This window comes from Lactuca sativa, chromosome 6 (assembly GCF_002870075.4).
Source record: "Lactuca sativa cultivar Salinas chromosome 6, Lsat_Salinas_v11, whole genome shotgun sequence".
NCBI classification, from domain to species: Eukaryota; Viridiplantae; Streptophyta; class Magnoliopsida; order Asterales; family Asteraceae; genus Lactuca; species Lactuca sativa.
In genome coordinates, this window is record NC_056628.2 from 192,541,255 (window position 1) to 192,562,534 (window position 21,280).

Sequence of the window (21,280 nt, forward strand, 5' to 3'; positions counted from 1 at the left end):
GGAGCACCGAAGTAGTGCTCAAGACGACAGAAAAGATTCAGCAGGTCTGGAGCAGGCTTCAGACTGCTCATAGTTGGCAGAAAAGTTATGCCGACAAGCGCCGATCAGACCTGGAATTCCAGGTCGGGGATATGGTTCTCCTGAAGGTGTCGCTATGGAAGGGCGTCATCCGATTCAGGAAGTGGGGCAAGTTGGGCCCCAGGTACATTGGACCCTTCAAGGTTGTAGCCCGGGTGGGCAAGGTGGCGTATCGGTTGGATCTGCCAGCCGAACTCAGTCAGATCCACATCACTTTCCACGTTTCTCAGCTGCGAAAGTGCCTAATGGACGACTCATCAGTGGTACCTTTGGAGGACATTCAGGTTGATGACAGTCTGAATTACATCGAGTGGCCTGTAACGATCCTCGACCGGAAGTCGAAGGATCTGAGGAAAAAGAAAGTGGAACTCGTGAAGGTGCAATGGCAGCACCGTAAGGGGTCGGAGTGAACTTGGGAGCCAGTAGACGAGATGATGGAGCATTACCCCGAGCTGTTTCAGGATCGAACAACATACTTCGAGGACGAAGTCTAAAATAAGTGGGGGAGATTTGTAGCACCTGATTCTTGGTACGTATTCTCTTATTTAATTCCTTATGCATTTTGCATCTTGGCCTTGGACTCGGCGAGTCAGAGGATCGACTCGCCGAGTAGAAGTGGGAAGGGGCATGGGGTTTAGGATATGGACTCGCTGAGTCGGGTCCCGGACTCGGCGAGTAAGCTGTTGTTCGGACAAAAACCCTAATCCAGGAGTGTTCACCCTATTTAAACACTCTAACTCGGCCTCCCTTGCTCCCTAACACTTCCAGAAGAGTTGTAGAACGAAACCCTAGCCCCTATATTGTTCTTGTGAGTGATTTTGGCTTTGTGAAGGAAGTTTAGAGCTTAGAAGAAGAAGGAGAAGGTTGAAGGGTGTAAGGAGGGGAAGTAGATCCGAAATCTACTCTGTGAAAGGCTTCCATTCAGGTAGAAAATTTCCTACCTTGATCTCTAGTTCATTAGATCCCCTTTTGTCCCTAAATTGTGGGTTTTAAGCCCTAAAACCTCAAACTATATGTGTTTATGCTCTATGTTCTGAAAGGACTTTGGATCTGGGCCTTATGGACATCTTAGAAGTGTAAAGTTTATGTGGTTGAAATGATTGAGGTCCCTATTAAGTGTTTGACCTCATAAAGAGCTTAGATTTGCCTTTTTGAGCTTATAGGGCCATGCATGCACGTAAAGTTTGCAACTTTACGTGATAAGCATGCCCTAGGAACACACACATACACACACACACACACACACACATATATATATATATATATATATATATATATATATATATATATATATATATATATATATATATATATATGGTTTAGAAGTGTTGCATGTCTCAGATTTGGTTTGTATGGGAAGTGGGTCGAAGGGACTCGGCGAGTCCCAAAGTGGAACTCGGTGAGTTCTATGAAGATGTTCTTAGACTCGGTGAGTTGGATGAACCACTCGGCGAGTCCTATGAAGATTGCCTGGAACTCGACGAGTTGTTCTTCAAACTCAACGAGTCATATGAACAGTTACTGAGTTAAGAGGGGTTTAAGTGTAGAAGGTCCAACCCTTCGTCACTGCTCGTGGAATTAGCAATTTATCGATTAACGATAGCCCCAGAAACCCAAATCCTCTAGATGGATGCTCTGGTGAGGATTTGGAAGCGAGTAGGGGATCTGCTCGTGGGACTCGGTGAGTTTTTCTTCAAACTCGGCGATTCGGATGAGTTTCCTTGTGGCTTTCGAATGGGAGAAGAACTCATCGAGTTGTTGGCCCAACTCGACGAGTAGGGTCGCGGATGGGGACGAGCAGAGAGTGAGGGACTCGGCGAGTTGATGACCCAACTCGACGAGTCGGGTCAACTGGAAATTGACTTTGACTTTGACTTGACTTGGTTAAGGGTAAAATGGTCATTTTACCCTAAGTATAGAGATCCGTTTCTAACTGAGTATTGTGGGGTTTGTAGCCGGAGGATTTCCGGAGCAGCAGCGGACGAAGGTTTCCCGCACTGATTATCAGCAGCTACTTGTATGAGGTGAGTTACCTTCCAGTAGGGGTGCGTCTAAGGCCACAATGCCGGCCCACCATTGAGGAGTATTTAGAAGATAATTGTCTTTGTGATAATTTATCTTGGTCTGGTATGCGTTTGGTTATGAATTATATATGTATGATGCATGATAGGGATAGTTTCCCTGATAGTGGTCCTTAGGACCAAGGGGTAGGTCAGTACCCGGATATGCCTGACTGTGTGCTTATATCTTGCTATGGTATGCTAGTGGTAGGGGGTGGAATAGTCCCCAATTACCGGTTGAAAGATACCGAAGGCGATTACCGGTTGAAAGATACCGATGACGATTATCGGTTGAAAGATACCGATGATGATTACCGGTTGAAAGATATCAATGGTATTGTATGGTATGTGGTATGATGGGGGAACTCACTAAGCTTTGTGCTTACGGTTTCAGTTTTTGGTTTCAGGTACCTCTTCATCTAAGGGGAAGGAGCCGGCGGCGTAGCATGGCATCACACACACATTTGATTTTTCTGCACGGTGTTTTCTGGGATTGTACTTTAATATGTTATTTGCTTATGTTATGGGTTTGAAACATGATACTTGATTTTATGAGATGACGTGTTGATTCAATATTTTCTAGGGAATGTTTTATGAACAACTTAATTAAAAATGAAATTTTTGGACTTGAATTTTGGGACGTTACATAAAGACCATCAACAGGATGAACTCTATTTGAAGGAAGGCATCTATTCAAGTCTTTACTGAATTCGATATGCGTAGATTCGATTCAGAGAAGAGATTCTTTCTTGTAAGAACCCCTATACCTCTTCTACTATGTGAATGAAGACTGTGTCAAGTGAAGTTGCAACTAGGAATTCATTAGCTCACCTCAGCTAAATCATCGGAACTCTCAAATGTTGAACCATTTGGAAAGAACTTCTAGAACATAACTCTCTCTCTCTCTCTCTCTCTCTCTATATATATATATATATATATATATATATATATATATATATATATATATATATATATAACATACATTTTTTAGAAGTACAAATACATGTTTTAGAAATATTAATATGTATTTTAGAAATACAAATATTTATTTTACGTTTATATATATATATATATATATATATATATATATATATATATAGAGAGAGAGAGAGAGAGAGAGAGAGAGAGAAAGAGAGAGAAACATTTTTTAGAAGTACAAATACATGTTTTAGAAATATTAATATTTATTTTAGAAATACAAATATTTATTTTACGTGTCTATATATATATATATATATATATATATATATATATATATATATATATATATATATATATATATTGTGTATAAATATATTATTAGAAGTATACATACATAATAATATTTCTAAAAATGTAAAAATATGTATTTATATTTCTAAAAACTATATCTATAAAATACATATTTATAATTTTAAAAACATTTTTTAGAGTTTAATTAAACGTTTTTTAGAAATAACATTTAAAAAGAATGTAAATACTAAATATAATATTTAATTAAACATTTTTTTTCATATATAAATATGATTTTTCTGCTTGAATACATCTATTATGAAAAAAAAATACTTAGGGTAAAAAAAACTATAAACTTAAGAGTTTTTGTTTTTATTTTTATTTTTTACGAGATTAATATAGTGGTAACACGGAAAACCTATAATCACCAATAAAAGGTTAAAACCGAATTCAAGGATAAAAACATATATATATATATATATATATATATATATATATATATATATATATATATATATATATATATATATATATATATATATATATATATATATGCGGATCATCATTAGGGCCAGGAGGGGCAGTGCCCCCCCCCCCCCCCTGATTTTTTTCTTAGAAGTAGTCTAGCCCAATAAATTTTACACAAATTTGTGGCCCAAAAATAAAAACTTTGGCCTGCCTCCCTTGTTATCGGTAGTCTAAACTCTAAACCAAAGTCGTCGACCCTCTAACCCTCGCTCATTCGCTTTAACGCTCTTCGCTGGAGCACCTGTCCACCTTGACACCTTCCAATCGACAATCTGCAATCACTGCTGATAGCTCCACCTCTCACCTCCGCGTTGGAATCGGCCATGTATGTTCAGTGTTCTCTCCATTTCTCTCTTCTCTCTTTCTCAATTGGACCACCATCCCCATTCCATCAGCCCCCTGATTAAGTTTAATTGAGTTTTATATTCAGTTCTTCATAATGAATGTCTGAATTTACATATTATACTAAATTACTTACTTCAAATTGAAACACCAAACCCAGAACTTGAGTTTACAAAATCTGACATGTAATTATGATGACCTGAGAGGATTAAGGGGTTTCATGAAGGGATTGGAATTGCCAATTAATGGTTGGTGGCCTTCAAATTCATCAACTTTTTCATTTTCCGGTTGCTGCAACTAGGTCAGTATCAATTAGAATTCCTCTTCTGGTAGGATTGTTAGATTAGAACTCCTGAATCACATATTAACGGACAGTAGCTCCGAGTCATTTTCTAATTTAAATAGGGTTTTACCACTTAACATAAACCTGCCTGCACTTCAAGTATTAGATATATCTGATAATACATGATACTCTTGCATCTTGCCAAAAGATAAAAGCTTTAAATCTTACCAGGAATCCCAAATTCAAAGGCTAAGTCCCACAAACTCTCAAGAATTTCCCTTCTCTTTCTTACCTTTCACTTTCCAATTGTAGCCTCAATGACCTCTCAACGGCTCTTAAAGTTCTCCAATACTACCACAATCTAACTATTTTAGCTGTTACTATGAACTTCTATAATGGACAGTTGCTACCTGATGATGATCTGCAGTTCAAATCACTAAGAGTACAACTGGTGAGATATGATAATTTTTGACCTGTTATGGTGTTCATGCGTTGCAATATGAAACATTCTATTGGCTTCATATTGATTGGTCTCATCATTCATTTGTGATATAAATAGATAAGAGAAATTACTAAAAACATTGATTTGAAGTTTGTAATTCTTCTTCTACATATTTTGGGTTTATTTGCAGAAAAAAAATTTATACTTTTGGCCCCCCCAAATTAATTGTTCAAGCTCCGCCCCTATATATATATATATATATATATATATATATATATATATATATATATATATATATATATATATATATATATATATATATATATATATATATATATATATATATATATATATAATACAACTTTGGACAAAAACAACAAAACCTAAAAACTTAGGTTTTTATTTTATATAATCGTTACATTTTGATAACAAAGAAATTTGAGTAGTTAAGTTTCTTGCTTAGGTTTTTATTTTATATAATCGTTACATTTTGATAACAAAGAAATTTGAGTAGTTAAGTTTCTTGCAAGTTTGCAAATAGTGCTCTTTTATGTTTCAAAAAGTTATAAAAGTTTCAAATATGTTATAAATCTTCGCTTTCTAATGTCAAGAATTTGACAAAATATGGACACTTAAAAATATAAAAACACGATCATAATTTCAAGCATATCATATTGTTTTTTCTCTATATTACAAGTACACATCCAAAATTACTAACAAAACAGAGCACACTTATTCTTATTGGAAAAGTACAAATCACGAAGCTAGCATCGTTCATAAAACACTATCCTTTTAACAGAAAATTTAAACAAAACTTATTGTAAGATATTCAATTTCTCTACAAAAAAAACTATCTCCTCCCACTTACAATCATAGTAGCCTCCATCTCTCTTATCACCGGATCTTCACAAAGCTTCCCAATCTCCTCCACCGGCAACGTCACTGTAACCGTTCTCGCCGCTCCTCCCTCTGGCGAAGGGGCAACAATGATCAACCCTTGGCCCTCCGCTTTCCTCACATGGTAGCTCACATGCACAGGTTTCTCGTTGTTCCTGAACTTAGCCTCATAATCAAGCGCTTCCAATTCATCTGTCGATTCCTCTTTCGGGATCATCAAGTGCTCCAAGCTTACAAAAGTTAGTTCAGGGCCATACATTTGAATCGCCGGCGGATACCCACCATTCGATCCCTTCCTACAATTCTCCATCCAATCGATCATTGAGAAAATATCCTCTTTTTTTATCCCTTTCACATGGCGGTGTACGGCTTCCACAGCTTCCGGTAGCCCATCATCATCGCCCATTAGCAGCTCGTTTCGAAGAGACAATTTTGAGAAACTCACGGCGTTTCCGAAGAACTTCATAGGTGCTGGTACATCAAGAAGTTTCCGAGCATCGATGCAAATGGAAATGGATTGTGTAGGCGAAACCGCAATCTGGGTTTTAAGTTCGATGATTCGAGACCAAAACAATGCGGTTAGGTAATCAAATGGGGTGGCGTCGGGGGATCTATCGGAGATTTTGGAAAGACATTGCTTCATCGTTGAGTTGGAGAATTTGAAGACGTATGTGGCCATTTTTTCAGATGAAATTGGTGCTAGTTTTGTATTTTTTTGCAAGTAATCGGTGGTGATGGAAGTGGTATCGGTGGTAGTGGGCGCGGGGCGGTTGTCGAGTTGAGGTAGCGAGAGTATCGGAGGGTCGTAGCCGGTGGATTCGCCGCGGTCGGCGTCGGTCCATGATTTATAAAAGAGGGTCCCACTGGTTGGGTCTGCTAACAAGTGGCTGAAGCTTAGTCCAATTGCCAGACCCCCTTCTAAAAACTCATTCACCTAAATATTTTAAGAAATATGTACTAATATGTTAGATTTTTATAATTTATAAATTTCAAATATTTTATAAAATTAAATATCAGAACAAACAACAAACAAAAGTAAAAAAAATCTAGTTAAGTCATATTAATATTATAATATTAATAGTATAACATTTTGACAATCATATGTAAAATAATATACCAACTCTAAAACAATGTTGTAAGTTATACTAATAGAACATGCAACCATTATTTACGATATATATAATTCAAGAGGATTGTAATATATTAGTGATTCAAATAATGTATTTTAAATTTTTTTTTTAGTAAATTGCATTTGGATCGATAGATCATCAAAAAAAAAAAAAAAAAAAAAAAAAAAAAAAAAAAATCATATATTTAAAATTTATTTAAAGCAAATTAAAAATATTCGTGATATTCAATCAAACAATTAAAGTATATTTTAATTAAAGCGTTCTATAATCTATACAAAGTGATATCTGGAATATAAAAACCAAAAACAAAATACTGTATATATTATAGTACTATTCTTTTTTTATTATAAATGTAAACGGTAAAAGTAAAACATTGAAAACCATATTTATCTCCAATATTTGTGATATGGACATAAAAGATGCAGAACGCCTCGATAAAATCGATTGGTTCGGTTCGATTAAATATTCTAAGATAAATGCAATAAAAACTCTAAAGTTTGATTGAAATATATGTATTTATGTTTTATTAAAGGTAGAGTTTTACAATTTTTTTTTTTAATTCTATATTTTGTTAAAGATTATCGAGTAGAACCGAATATTTATGTCAAACTTAAAAAACATTTATAAATTAGAAGAAAAAAAATAAAATCGAATATTTCTATCAAATATAAGATCTTTAGCGAATCAGAAATAAAAAGGTAAAAATTGAAAAAAAAAAAATGCAAACCTCCAACTTCAATAAAACTAAAATACAAAAAAAAAAAAAAAAGTCAATCCACAAATTTAAAATCTTTTGCCATTTAACTTTTTATCAACCATATTTTTACGTAAAAAGCTTTGGGTTGAATTAAGTCTCAAATACTCTTTTTTCTGTTTAAATCATCGTACTGTTTATATTTTTAGCCAATCATCATATAACTTACTGACTTTATGTTTGATAATTTAGCTAAATTTTATAGATTTATAATGTGTTTTATTACTTTTCTAAAGAATAATAAGTATTGTTAAAAATTAATATTAAATATCATTATATATATATATATATATATATATATATATATATATATATATATATATATATATATATATATTATAATAACAGACCACCCCAATATTAAAAACATGTGTATTTCGAATATAAATAAATTATATCGTAGAATATAACTACCCACCACTATACCATCATTTTCATAGATGATGATATAATTCTAAATAAAAGGATACAATATTTTAAATAATATAAAAACAATAATTTGTGTGGTTATATAATACTACTGTAGTTGATAAATTCAATAAAAACAGAAAACATGAAACAAACGGCATCTATCCTATGTATGTTTGGCCTTGTCCGGTAAGATCCCCAATAGCTATCAAAAGTGTTAAGGTTTCCATATTTAATAAACTAATTTAAAACTGTCAAAATCCGATCCAATCATATTCACAGCAAACATACTGAATTCAGTAGTTCATACTTAACTGTTTAGAAGCACATAAATTGGGTACAGAATGTGAATAACACCAAATTCAAAGGATGTAACTTAAAAATTACCTGAATCTGAAACGGCGACCATGAAGTAGGATTGCCATCTGGCATTTCCTCCCACGCCGTTAGATTCCTCTCATCAGACTCATCAGCAAATCTCAACCATTCATCAACAGTGGTTCCCACATCCGCCTTAAACATCCTAACGCCGGCGTCGTTATACTTAACCTCCCAGTTACCTTCACCATCACGAAACAACCGACCCGTCATCCGTGGATACTTAGATAAAAGATCCGAAAGTGAAACCCGAACATTATCCAAATCCAAAGCGAACCGGCCTCTTTTGGAAAACGGGCTGGTTCGATAGTAGAAGATAATATGAACCGTGTGTGAGCCCATGGTGTGGTCGATTGGGGTCAGACCACAGGTCGAACCCATTGGTTCAGTGGGGATGCTGGACACAACCGTGAGTCGTGAGTGGACGTTGACATGGGTGGTTCGAGTCGTCGACATTGTTGCAACTTGGAAGAAGATGAATGGTTTTTTGTTAATATTTATATGATGATGATGATAAATATGGAGTTAAATTTGGAAATAATAATAGAAGGGAAGTTAGGTTAAAGTTGTTAGTTGGATTCATTAAATTGATGTTTCTTCACAACCACATGGCACTATAACCAAGAAATTTATCATAAATGGGAGCTCGACGTTTTTTAAGACTAACCAACAACTCTGGAAAGCTTTATTTCATTCAAGTTTTAATTCGGTAGGGTCTATCTTTATTTTTTCTAGATCAGATTGCTTCAAAAGTTATTATTCTATGTTCTTGTCAATTAACAACTTTAACCGACAAATTAAAGAAAATGATAACATTTCTTCGTACTAGTGTTGGTATTAATGTTTGTATTTTATTATTTGTAACAGTAACATATTTTTATTACTTATATACTGTCACAAGGTATTAATAGTTCTCTACCTATAATATTAACAGTATAATTTCTTTTACCAAAACAAATAAAATATAGTTGGCTGTGTTTGTGGTAAAATATAAATACCTTATGGATAAAAATGTAAGTAGGGTCCTCTTTTGAGGATGAATACACTTGTCATTACACAAACCATTCTTAGGCATGCCTCCTCCACAGGGAAGTCCATAGCCAATCTATATACCTACTCGATTCATCAAACAATCAAAGACTACACTTAACAAAGTTAAATCGAAAAAGTCATGTCATCGTTCCAAACATATTGAAACTCATTTGATAGCACCGTTACAATTAATCGAGGCACTATACCAACTACGGATGAGGAAAGAGAGTACATGAATAAAGTTCTATATTCATTTTGTTGGAAGTTTGATTTATGTTATGGTTTGTACTAAACATGATTTGGCTCGTACATTTAAATAATCTAGAAAAAACCCAATAGGAAGACGTCAAGTGGATCGTGTGCGATACTTGAAGAGAGCGACTAACATTTGTTTGGTTTATGGTGCTAATACATGAAATAACACATTGGTTGTCTATGCATACTTAGACCATGGTGGTGATTCGGTGAAAAGAATGTCACTTACATGATATATTTTATTTTATTTGAATGTTTTATAACTTGGAAGTCAATGTTACAACCTACCATAGCCTTGTGTACAACTGGAGCTAGAGTACATTTCAATGACTAAGAAAGAATACATATTGTTACATAGTGTGGTTCAAAGTCTCAAGTAAAAGGTGGAGAAACTTATCTTGTTTAATGATAGCCAAAGTGTTTTTTGTCTTGCAAAGAATTTGGTTTATCGTGACAAGACAAAACATAATGATGTAAGCTAAATTTCATCATTGATATTTTAGAAGAAGAAAGTATTTCCATTCAAAAGATATATACCAAGGAGAACTTAACTGATATGTTGACAAAGTTGTAACATACCAAAAATCACAATATATTTTTTTTCATTTTTAGTTAAAAAAAAATCATTGTATTCAATAAAATCCAAGTCATAAGAACCCAAGATCAAGTATAAATGTTCCAAAATCAATGTATCATAACATCTCCAAAATATGTCATCAAAGGATGTGTACGATCATGCCTTTGATTTTCCTCGATCATCTGAAGTACCTGAAACATAAAACTTAAACTGTAAGCAAAAGTTTAGTAAGTTTCTCCAAAGTACCACACACAACCAATAGATAACAATATGCAAATATGAGCCTTTCAGCCTGACTGGACCACCTTGTAGAGCCTACAACCTATCTGGACCGCTCTACGGGTCTTTGGCCTAATTGGTCCGCCTCTCGGGCCTTCATCCTATCCAGACCGCGTCGGGTGTCTTGGCCTTTAGCACAAAGAAGGACAGCCTCAACCCAACATATGATAACATGTCGACATATACAATAACAATCAATAACCAACAAGTATAGATAATCAGGCTGATATACCAATCTAGCACATACTCAGTAAACACAGGTAATCATACAGATCTACTAATGTATCGCATAACGAGCACAACATCAATCCAATATACCATGATACATGATCCATAGGCCGACATTGGTTCCTTCGACCCACAAGTACTATAACATCCCCCTCTAGTACGTATCACAATATTGTCCGCTTTGGGCTCCCGACACGATAACTTCCGAGGGGGTCACCCATCTCTAGATTGCTCTATCCCGAGCACGCTTAACTACAGAGTTCCTTTGGGACCTGCTGTCCTCACGGATTTAAAACACGATGTGTAAAAGAAGGTACCCACACCTTTTTTTAAGGAATGCTTAGTTCTCATTCCCAACCGATGTGGGATCAGGTGCAGCTAACCTACCTACCTTCCCCCCTGGGAAGTTTTCGCGCCAGTAGCCCAAAACGGACAATATTGTTATACATGCCAGAGGGGGATGTTACAATTTGTTAATAATGTTTTATCATTTTCTTACGTGAGGGCAAGTAAGGTTTAAGCTTGGGGAGATTTGTTATATGCCATTTTATGCATCTTTTAGGGTAGTTTTCATTATCCTTTAGCATCATATTTTGTACATTTGCATGTCGTTTATTTAAATAATGATCAGCTCATGTATTCTATTAGAACTCATGTACTACTCATGTTTTTATGTCAATTTCAGATAGTTCGAGTGGAGCAGTGCTTAGGGAGTAGTGCTTAGGGAGCAGTTGAATGCGTATTTGGTGCTCAATTGGTGTCAAAAATAAGGAAGGGATGTTGAGGAATGATCAAGTATAGCTTGGAAGGAAGAATGACAATAAAAATGGCACAAAATTGAAGACATGCGATCACATGTCTTGTCCATGCAATCGCAAATTGGCTCCATGTGATCGCATGTATGGTCGTAACTTTTCTTCGAGGTTTTTTCATCCCAAAAGTTCATCTGGGAGAAAAAAATGAAAACATGCGATCGCAACTTTGCCAAAATGTCTCAAAATAACATCCTACTTCATTAAAAAGCCTGGGACACGTTTTCTTTAAAACATGCGATCACAACTTTGATACATTTGATCGCATGCACGCTGTTTTTGCTGTTGGACATATAAATAGACCTACATAACCTTATAGTAACCCTAGTTGGGCGATTCCAGACGAAGAAAACCACTTCAAAAGGTGAATTCTGATTTTATTTCAGAGACTTTTGAAGATCTGAAGGTTGCAAATCATCTCACACATTTAGTTTACAAGATTTATCAGTAAATGTTTCTTTTATCTAGTTTGATTTCGCTTTTAGCCATGTGTGTCTAAACTTTAGTTTTCAGTTTTGCATAGACTAGAACTTTTCATGTGATAAATTTTCAGATTTTATTTTCGTCTTGTGTTTCGATCTATATTTTTCAGTTTTGAGCTTAATAAATGTTTGGTTTTAAATTCTTGTTAGTCTGATCACCTAGCTAGGGTTTTTATCATTCTAGTTAATCAGTTAATAGATTCTGTAATTGTTCTTGTCAGCTAGTAAAATGTAACAAGTGTCAGAATGGTTCCTTTTTGGGATTTAACTCTGATATAAACTGTAAATATCATATCTTTATGCTTCTGAGCTTGTGAGAAGTATTGGGTATTGATGGGAATTTTACACAGAACTCAATGCAAATTTTCTTATTTAATTAAGAGCTTGTTTAATTGAACAATAAAGAGTTAGGGTTAATTCAAAGAGCTTGTTTTGATTAACTAGTTTAGGTAAAAGAGATTATACTAGATCTTGTTCGTTTTTCTCAGTACCAGCTTAAATAGAATGCATTCTGAATAACCAGATCTGAACTAATTGCATGATTAGGAAAGTCGCAATAGAGCTGAAATCGTTTTTATTATTTATTTTTGTTTAATTTAATATCACTGCATTTTTTAGTTTTCAGTTTAATTTAAATCCCCTTTTTATATTTCTGTTTTGACTTGAATGTACCTGATGCAAAAAGGCATTGACCATTAGGTTGTGTCCCTGAGGATTCGACCCTGCTTCCATGTGCTATATTTTTAGTGCAACCAACAGTGATAAATTTTATTTGCTTAATATGCGTGCAACAACGTGTTAACAAGTCTTGTCAGCCACACAATTCCATAACTCGGATACATGGAAGGTGTTATGAATCTGGTTGAGCTCCTCCTGTCAGTCCAATCGGTAGGCTACATTGCCACCCTAGTTGCCACTCGAAAAGGACCAATAAACCTGGGACCCAACTTGCCCCACTTCCTGAATCGAATGACGTCTTTCCAACGCGCCAGCTTCAGAAGCACTATATCCCCGACCTGGAACTCCAAATCAGATCGACATCAACCGGCGTAATTCTTCTAGCGACTTTGGGTTGTCTACAATCTTTGTCTAACCTGTTGAGTGAGCTCTTTCATCTTGAGCATTGTCTCTGTGCTCCTCATGACCCTCTAAGTAACTTCTCCCCAACAAATCGGGGTCCTGCACTTTCTCCCATAGAGGAGCTCAAAGGTTTGCATACCAATGTTGGCGTGATATCTGTTGTTATACGAAAACTTAGCCAACTGGAGGTAGTAGTCCCAACTCCCACCAAAGTATAGGACACATGCTCTCAGTATCTCCTCGAACGTCTGGATGGTCCGCTCTCTCTGTCTGTCTGTTTGCGGATGGTAGGTGGTACTAAGGTGTACCTAGGTACCTAATTCCTCGTGGAACCTCTTCTAAAATCTAGAAGTGAAGCGAACATCTCGGTCTGACAAAATCGAGGAGGTCACACCATGGTGAGCAACCACCTGTCATACTTAAATATTTGCCAACTTCTCCGCAAAAGAGCTCTCACGAATGGCCGGAAAGTGAGCACTATGCATCAACTGGTCAACAATCATGCATATGGCATCATAACCCTTTTCTGTCTTCGGTAACTTTGTGATGAAATCCATGGTGATCTACTCCAATTTCCACAATGGGATATCTAAGGGTTGTAATTTGGTGTGAGTGTATTGATGTTCGGCCTTGACCTTCCGACAGGTCAAACAATGCTCCACGAACTAAGCTATATCTCTCTTCATATATGGCCACCAATAACAATGTATCAAATCATGATACATCTTCGTTGTGGCTGGGTGGATGGAAAACCTCGATTTGTGTGCCTCGTTCATCAAAATCTATCGGGTCCCACCCGAGTAAGGCACCCAAATCTTACTATGAAGATTCCACAACCCTAACCATTGTAATCAAAAGTTGACATGTGACCAATCACCCGCCCGCTCTTCCGATTTTCTACTTTGATGGCCTCCATGTAACCAACCATGATCATATCTAATACTGGAGTTACTACTATCATCCTCATGCATACCTTCCGAATCAGAATACTAATTGCCCTGCAACTCAATGCATCGGCCACCATGTTGGCCTTGCTGGGGTGGTACAAGATCTCACAATCACAGTCCTTCACTACATCAAGCCATCTCTTCTGCCTCATATTCAGGTTAGTATGATCCATTAGGTATCTCAAAATCTTGTGGCTCATATAAATAGTACACTGGATCCTATACAAGTAATGACGCCAAATCTTGAGGGAGAAAACCACTGCCCCAACTCCAGATCATGTGTATGATAATTCACCTCATGAGGCTTCAACTGCATGGAAGTGTAAGCGATCACGTGCCCCCTATGATTCAGTACTACACCCTAAACCATGATCGATGCGTCACAATACACCACAAAATCCTCAACTCCCTCTGGAAGGGTAAGCACCGACACCTCACAGAGCTTCTGCCGAAGATTCTCAAATGTGGCCTACTACTCAAGACCCCAACGGAAAGTGGCATCCTTCCTAGTCAGTCTAGTAAGAGGAACTACTATATTGGAGAAATATCTAATGACCAGTGTTGTAAAATTGACGAGTTGGTCGATTACTCGGCCAAGTACTCCCTACTCGGCCCCTTACCGAGGCGAGTTGCAGAATCCGAGTACTCCTCGATCGGCCCCTTACTGAAGTGAGCAGTGTTTTAAAGCTCGGCCAACTTGGTGATTAATATGTATAATATACTTAATGGTTTATTATTTAACACACACACACACACATATGTGATTATTAACACATATATATCTTAAATTTTCAGTAATTATTCACGAAGTGAGACCATTGTGTATTTTTCAGTTTCTATGTATTCACATGTTGCTAATTTCATTATATATCTCAATAAACTTATAATTTTGATATATATAAGTCGCCTAAAAATATTTCTACATGAATACCGAATCCGAGTACTCCCGGTGTAACGACCCGTTTCCGGTATGTTAATTAATTTGTTTTGGGCTAAGTTTTCAATAGGGACTCGGCGAGTTCTAGCCTGACTCGCCGAGTCGGGTCGCGCATCTTGGGCACGCGGGAGCCGGCGACTCGACGAGTCCGTATCCTGGACTCGGCGAGTCCATCCGTCTGGGTGAAACCCTAACTCCCCGGGTTTGCTCACTATTTAAACCCCATTATAGCCTCCATCTCGTCACTTTCCCCCTGAGAGCACTGTGAGAAACCCTAAACCTTCCTCTTGTGAGCTTATAAGTGATCTTATTCCATTTTGGTGAAGGAGTGAAGAAGGAGAAGAAGAAGGAAGCAAGGAAACGAGTTCTAGTGCCAAGATCCAAGATCAAGTGTGAACTTATTCAGGTATTTTCGGAGTCCTCTTCTGGTTTCATGCTTAAACTTCCATTAGAGCTCTTTTAAGGGCTATTTGATGCTTGTTCCAAGCTTTATGCTTGCTTGATTGTATTATTAAGCCGAAACACCTATGGATCTGAGTGTTGGGGTGTTGAAGAGTCCAGATCCACTGTCTTTTTGGGGTTACATTGCTTATTAGCCATGGATCTACCCTTATTGTGCATATTTTAGCCTTATTTCCCTCATTCATGTAGTTGTGCACGTAAAGTTGGAAACTTTACGTGGTAAAACAGCTTAATGGACCTAGATCTATCATTTGCATGTGTTGGATTCAAGAGAAATCGAGTAAAAATATGTTGCATGGCGGCGACTCGGCGAGTCGGAAGAACGACTCGACGAGTCACGTCGCGGGTCCCGAGTTCTCCAGTTTCTTCAGTGTCGAGTGGACTAGGTGAGTTAGGGAGTGGACTCAGCGAGTTAAGAGTAGACTCAATAATGGAGGGACTCGGCGAGTTGTTCATACAACTCGGCGAGTCCAAGGCAATCTCCTTAAGGATTAAGAACAACTCGTCGAGTCTGTTCATCTGACTCGGCGAGTCGGATGAAGATCATCTGAGTTCTTGGATCCAGAGGGTACCCGTCGAGTCGATGCCACACTCGACGAGTAACAGCATGTAAGAGTTGAACGGGGAATCTAGGACTCGGCGAGTCGGGTATCCCGACTCGGCGAGTCAGACCTGAGTAAGTCAACTTTGACCAAGGGTAAAAGGGTCATTTTACCCTGAGTATAGTGCTAGTGATTGATTGAGTGTGTTTATGGATTTGTAGCTGAGGAGATTCAGGAGCAGCAGCCGTTAGCTTTCCGAGCCACACACTCATCCGCTAGCTTACGAGGTGAGTCTCCTTTCTGTAGGGACGGGTCTAAGGCCACAATGCCGGCCCGTCCAGTTAATAGTAGTTTCCGGACTTCGGCCCGATGTAGTAGTTCGTAGGTTTGATGCCTTCGTGGTTCAGACACGTTTTATGTGCTATGTGTATGTGTTTGTGTTCCAGGCCACGGCCCGATGCAGTATGCAATATAAATGGTTAGGACATGCTATGTTATGTGCAGTCAGTCCCGGACCTCGGTCCGATGCAGGGGACACGGTCCCAGCCAGTTCCGGACTTCGGTCCGATGCAGTCAGTTCCGGACTTCGGTCCGATGCAGTCAGTTCCGGACTTCGGTCCGATGCAGTTAGTTCCGGACTTCGGTCCGATGCAGGGGACAAGGTCCCAGTCAGTTCCGGACTTTGGTCCGATGCAGTTTCCGGGCTCCGGCCCGATGCAGTGGGCAAGGCCCAATATGTGTTTATGTGTTATTGTATGGTATGTGGTAGTTTGGGGGAGCTCACTAAGCTTCGTGCTTACAGTTTCAGTTTTGGTTTCAGGTACTTCCGCAAGCAAAGGGAAGAGCTCTGGATGACGACATCGCACACACCACCGCCTCAGCTTTAGCCTGGGATTGATTTAGATGTTTTATCAGATGTAGCATGATACAGTTTTTCCGCACAGTATTTTATTATGTTTTGGAATACATCACGTATGGTTTTATTATATGATGCTCTGATTGCAGTTTTGATTATATTAAAAACAAAAAAAAAAAAATTTTGGGTCGTATTTTTGGGTTGTTACAAGTTGGTATCAGAGCCCTGGTTTGAGGGATTCGGATACACTCTCGGGTGTATCTGAACTCAAACTAAGGGGAAATAAAAGATTTTTAATAAAATGTTTTTACAAAAGAATTTTGAAACCACTTAGGAGAAAAAAGAATTGTTTTAAGATAGAGGTGTGTGCATGCGGTCAACCGAGCTCAAGTAAGTACTCCCAAATTACCCATACAAGTTATTTGTTCAATTTCAGTTTAGTAGAACAGCATGCTAGAATAGGACTAAGGGTGTAGGAGGATGCCTTATGTGCCTGCTTATGTGTTACAGCTCTATGAATATTGCATGCTAGAATTGAGTAGACAGCAGTAGGATAGCCTGTTTAGGTTATGCCTGATAGCGTGAGCTTAGCATCCTATGATAGTGCAATTTCTTGTTATAAGAATAGCTTGCGTGAGTCTGTTTCCCTTGTCCGAATGCTGCTTGCTTTGTGCTTAGTGGGATTCGAGTAATGGGAGTTAGCCATTAGGTGGACACGTCACACCACATGTAATCAGGTTTGAATAATCCCAGAGTGCTGGAACTGGCCCTACTGCGCAGCTCTTGTTTGAGTCCAACCGTTGTAGGGACGGATCTTTTACTTGAAGGATTATCCGATCCTCATCACATGTGATGGTGTTCAGGTGATGGCTAACTGGCAGTGCAAGGAGACCTACAGCAGCTGAGGACCAGTCGTATTGAGCTCGAGTTTTCTCTAGGGCAAGCCTAGGGTGAGGGTAGCAGAAAATAGCAGCGGTAGAAGTGACTTGGGGAAGTCGAGGCAGTTCTTGAGGAAAGTACGGATAGATGTGGAAGGTAGTAGGGGCCCATACTACTGGAAACAGAGGATCCGTACTCGAATCAAGGAAGGCCAAGATTAGACCAGGAAGCTAATAGTCGTATTATGATCCCTTGAAATATTTCAATGTTCTGATGTTGTTATGATATGTTTCAGAATGGTAGTTTTGCGTCCGAGGCCAGCAGCCGGCAGTTCAGATGCCGAAGGAGGATCAGGATCGGGATCCGACCCGGAGGTCGGACGGATGGATGAGCAGACCAGAGAGTTCCTTTCTTCTGAGATTACTCGCATCATACTTGAGCAGACTCCTGTGATCTTCGGTTCGATCAAGGAGGGCATTTTGGAGATGATGGATGAGAGACTGAGTACCTTCCGTACTGAGATGGCGGCCATGATGGGGTCGCGCACACTCACTTTCAGGGAGTTCAGGGCGTGCGGGGCTCCTGACTACCACGGGGCACGGGACCCCATAGCGAGTACCAGGTGGTTGGCAGATGTGGCCAACGCATTCCGCACTAGCAGATGTCCCGAGGGGGACAAGGTCAGATTGGCGTCCTGTCTCCTGAAGGACAGGGCACGTGACTGGTGGGAGGAGGTAGGACATACCATCGGGGATGATGCGGCATTGGATGCCATGACCTGGGCTGATTTTTCTACCAGGTTCAGAGCGGAGTTCGCACCGGTCATTGAGGTGCAGCAGTTAGCCAGGGAGTTCCAGGATCTTACCCAGACTACCGAGACAGTGGCGGAGATCACCGCCAAGTTCAGGGAGCGGGCCCTTCTTGTTCCTCAGTATGCAGCAGACGAGGAGATGAAGAAGGCCCATTATCACGAGATGTTGCGGAGCGACATTCGTATGTTTGTGAGCCGGTCCAGTTGCAAAACACTGGACGACATGATTGCTAGAGCCAGAGAGAGGGAGATTGATCTCGAGATGGAGAGGAAGAGGAAACCGGAGGCGGTTTCGGGTGCAGGCAGTATGGGCAAAAAGCCCAAGGTTTCAGATCACAGACCTAGGAGTCAGCAGAGCCACGGTCGATGTGGCAAGTGTGGGAGATTGCACGAGGGAGCGTGCAAGGCAGGGAGTTCCGGCTGCTACAAGTGCGGTCGGATTGGGCATCTGAGTAGGGATTGTACGGCCCCTGCCACTACGGTTACAGCATCGGATCTGATTTGCTTTCAGTGCAATCAGAGGGGACACAAAAGGTCCCAGTGTCCCAGTTTAGCTGCAGCAGGGAAGGTGCATGCACCCGCCCCTGCTACCTTGAGGATCACGGATGGCCGTCAGGGCCGAGCTGATGCGTCGGTGGCGAAGAGCAGGGCATTTCAGATGACAGCAGAGGAGGCGCGAGCGACTCCTGATGTGGTGACGGGTATGTATCTTCCCTTTTATCTCTTTATTATTATTGATTAAATGTTGCTTATGGTTGTATGTCTTATTCAGGGTCGTTCTCTGTGAACGGCATTTCTGCTTTGGTATTATTCGATTCGGGGGCTACCCGATCATTCGTATCTCTTGCGCTTAGCAAGAGGTTCAGTAGAGCTCCAGGGAAACTGGATTGTCCGTTAGAGGTGGAGATAGCAGATGATAGGACCGTGAGGGTCGACAAAGTATATAGAGGGTGTTCCCTTCAGATATTTGAGGAGCAGTTTTCAGTGGATTTGGTTCCGATTCCCCTGCGCGGGAATAAAGTTATTGTGGGAATGGATTGGCTAAGCCCCAATGGGGTGGTGATTGACTGTGAGCTTCAGCTAGTGAGGGTTCGCACTCCCAGTGGGGGAGAGATAGTGGTTCAGGGCGAGAGGCCCCAACGAGGATTGACCTTCTGCTCGGCCGCTAGGGCGAGGCGCTACGTTCAGCAGGGTTGCGCCGGTTATGTAGCCTACGTCTTGGATGCCCGGGATAAGGGCAAGACGACGATCGATGATGTTCCTATTGTTCGAGATTACCCGGATGTGTTTCCCGAGGATTTGCCGGGGATACCTCCTGAGAGGCAGGTTGAGTTCAGGATCGACCTGGTTCCTGGTGCGGCTCCGATAGCCAAAGCACCATATCGACTTGCTCCCCCTGAGATGCAGGAGTTGTCTACACAGCTTCAGGAGCTGTTAGACAAGGGTTTCATTCGACCGAGCAGTTCGCCTTGGGGAGCGCCGATCTTATTTGTGAGGAAGAAAGACGGGTCGCATCGGATGTGTATTGACTACCGGGAGTTGAACAAGGTAACGGTGAAGAACCGTTACCCACTTCCGAGGATAGATGACTTGTTCGATCAGCTCCAGGGAGCGTCTTGGTTCTCCAAGATCGACCTACGCTCCGGTTACCACCAGATGAGGGTCAGGGATGAGGATGTACAGAAGACTGCTTTCAGGACCCGGTATGGTCATTATGAGTTTGTGGTGATGCCATTTGGGCTCACCAATGCCCCAGCCGCGTTCATGGATCTCATGAACCGCGTGTGTAGACCGATGCTGGATCGGTCAGTGATAGTGTTCATCGATGACATCTTGGTGTATTCCAAGACGCAGGAACAGCACGAGGAGCACCTGCGGGAGGTGTTGGAGACTTTGAGGAGGGAGAGACTGTTCGCTAAGTTCTCCAAGTGCGAGTTCTGGTTACGCGAGGTGCAGTTTCTTGGGCATCTCGTTAATCAGAAGGGTATTTTGGTTGACCCGGCCAAGATTGAGGCCGTGATGCAGTGGGAGGTCCCGAGGTCTCCATCTGAGATTCGGAGCTTCCTAGGATTGGCAGGGTATTATCGGAGGTTTATTCAGGATTTCTCCAAGATAGCAGTGCCGCTCACCCGACTAACCAAGAAGTCGGTAGTTTTTCGTTGGGGGTCTGAGCAGCAGGCGGCATTCGAGACTTTCAGGCAGAGATTGTGCGAGGCTCAGATCCTTACCTTGCCAGAGGGTGTTGAGGATTTCGTGGTCTATTGCGATGCTTCGATCACCGGTATGGGAGCAGTGTTGATGCAGCGAGGCCATGTGGTGGCTTATGCTTCGAGACAGTTGAAGCCTCACGAGGCTAATTATCCTACCCATGATTTGGAGCTGGGGGCAGTTGTATTTGCCCTCAAGATATGGAGGCATTACCTGTATGGGGTCCGCTGTACTATCTACACGGACCACAAGAGTTTACGATACCTTATGGATCAGCCGAGTTTGAATATGAGACAGAGGAGATGGTTGGACGTGCTGAAGGACTATGACTGTGAGATCCTGTATCATCCAGGGAAGGCCAACGTGGTGGCCGATGCCCTG

At 40.0% G+C, this 21,280-nt stretch overlaps 1 protein-coding gene across 1 annotated transcript; it reads right to left on the reverse strand.

The window, feature by feature from the left end:
* Positions 1-5,584: 5,584 nt before the first annotated feature.
* Positions 5,585-9,009, reverse strand: LOC111879672 (protein ECERIFERUM 2). Its single transcript, XM_023876136.3, has 2 exons — positions 8,522-9,009; positions 5,585-6,776 (listed from the first exon to the last, which is right to left on the reverse strand). The coding sequence occupies exons 1-2, from the start codon at positions 8,966-8,968 to the stop codon at positions 5,796-5,798; spliced, it is 1,428 nt and encodes a 475-aa protein (XP_023731904.1). The 5' UTR covers positions 8,969-9,009; the 3' UTR covers positions 5,585-5,795.
* Between the last annotated feature and the right edge of the window lie 12,271 nt (positions 9,010-21,280).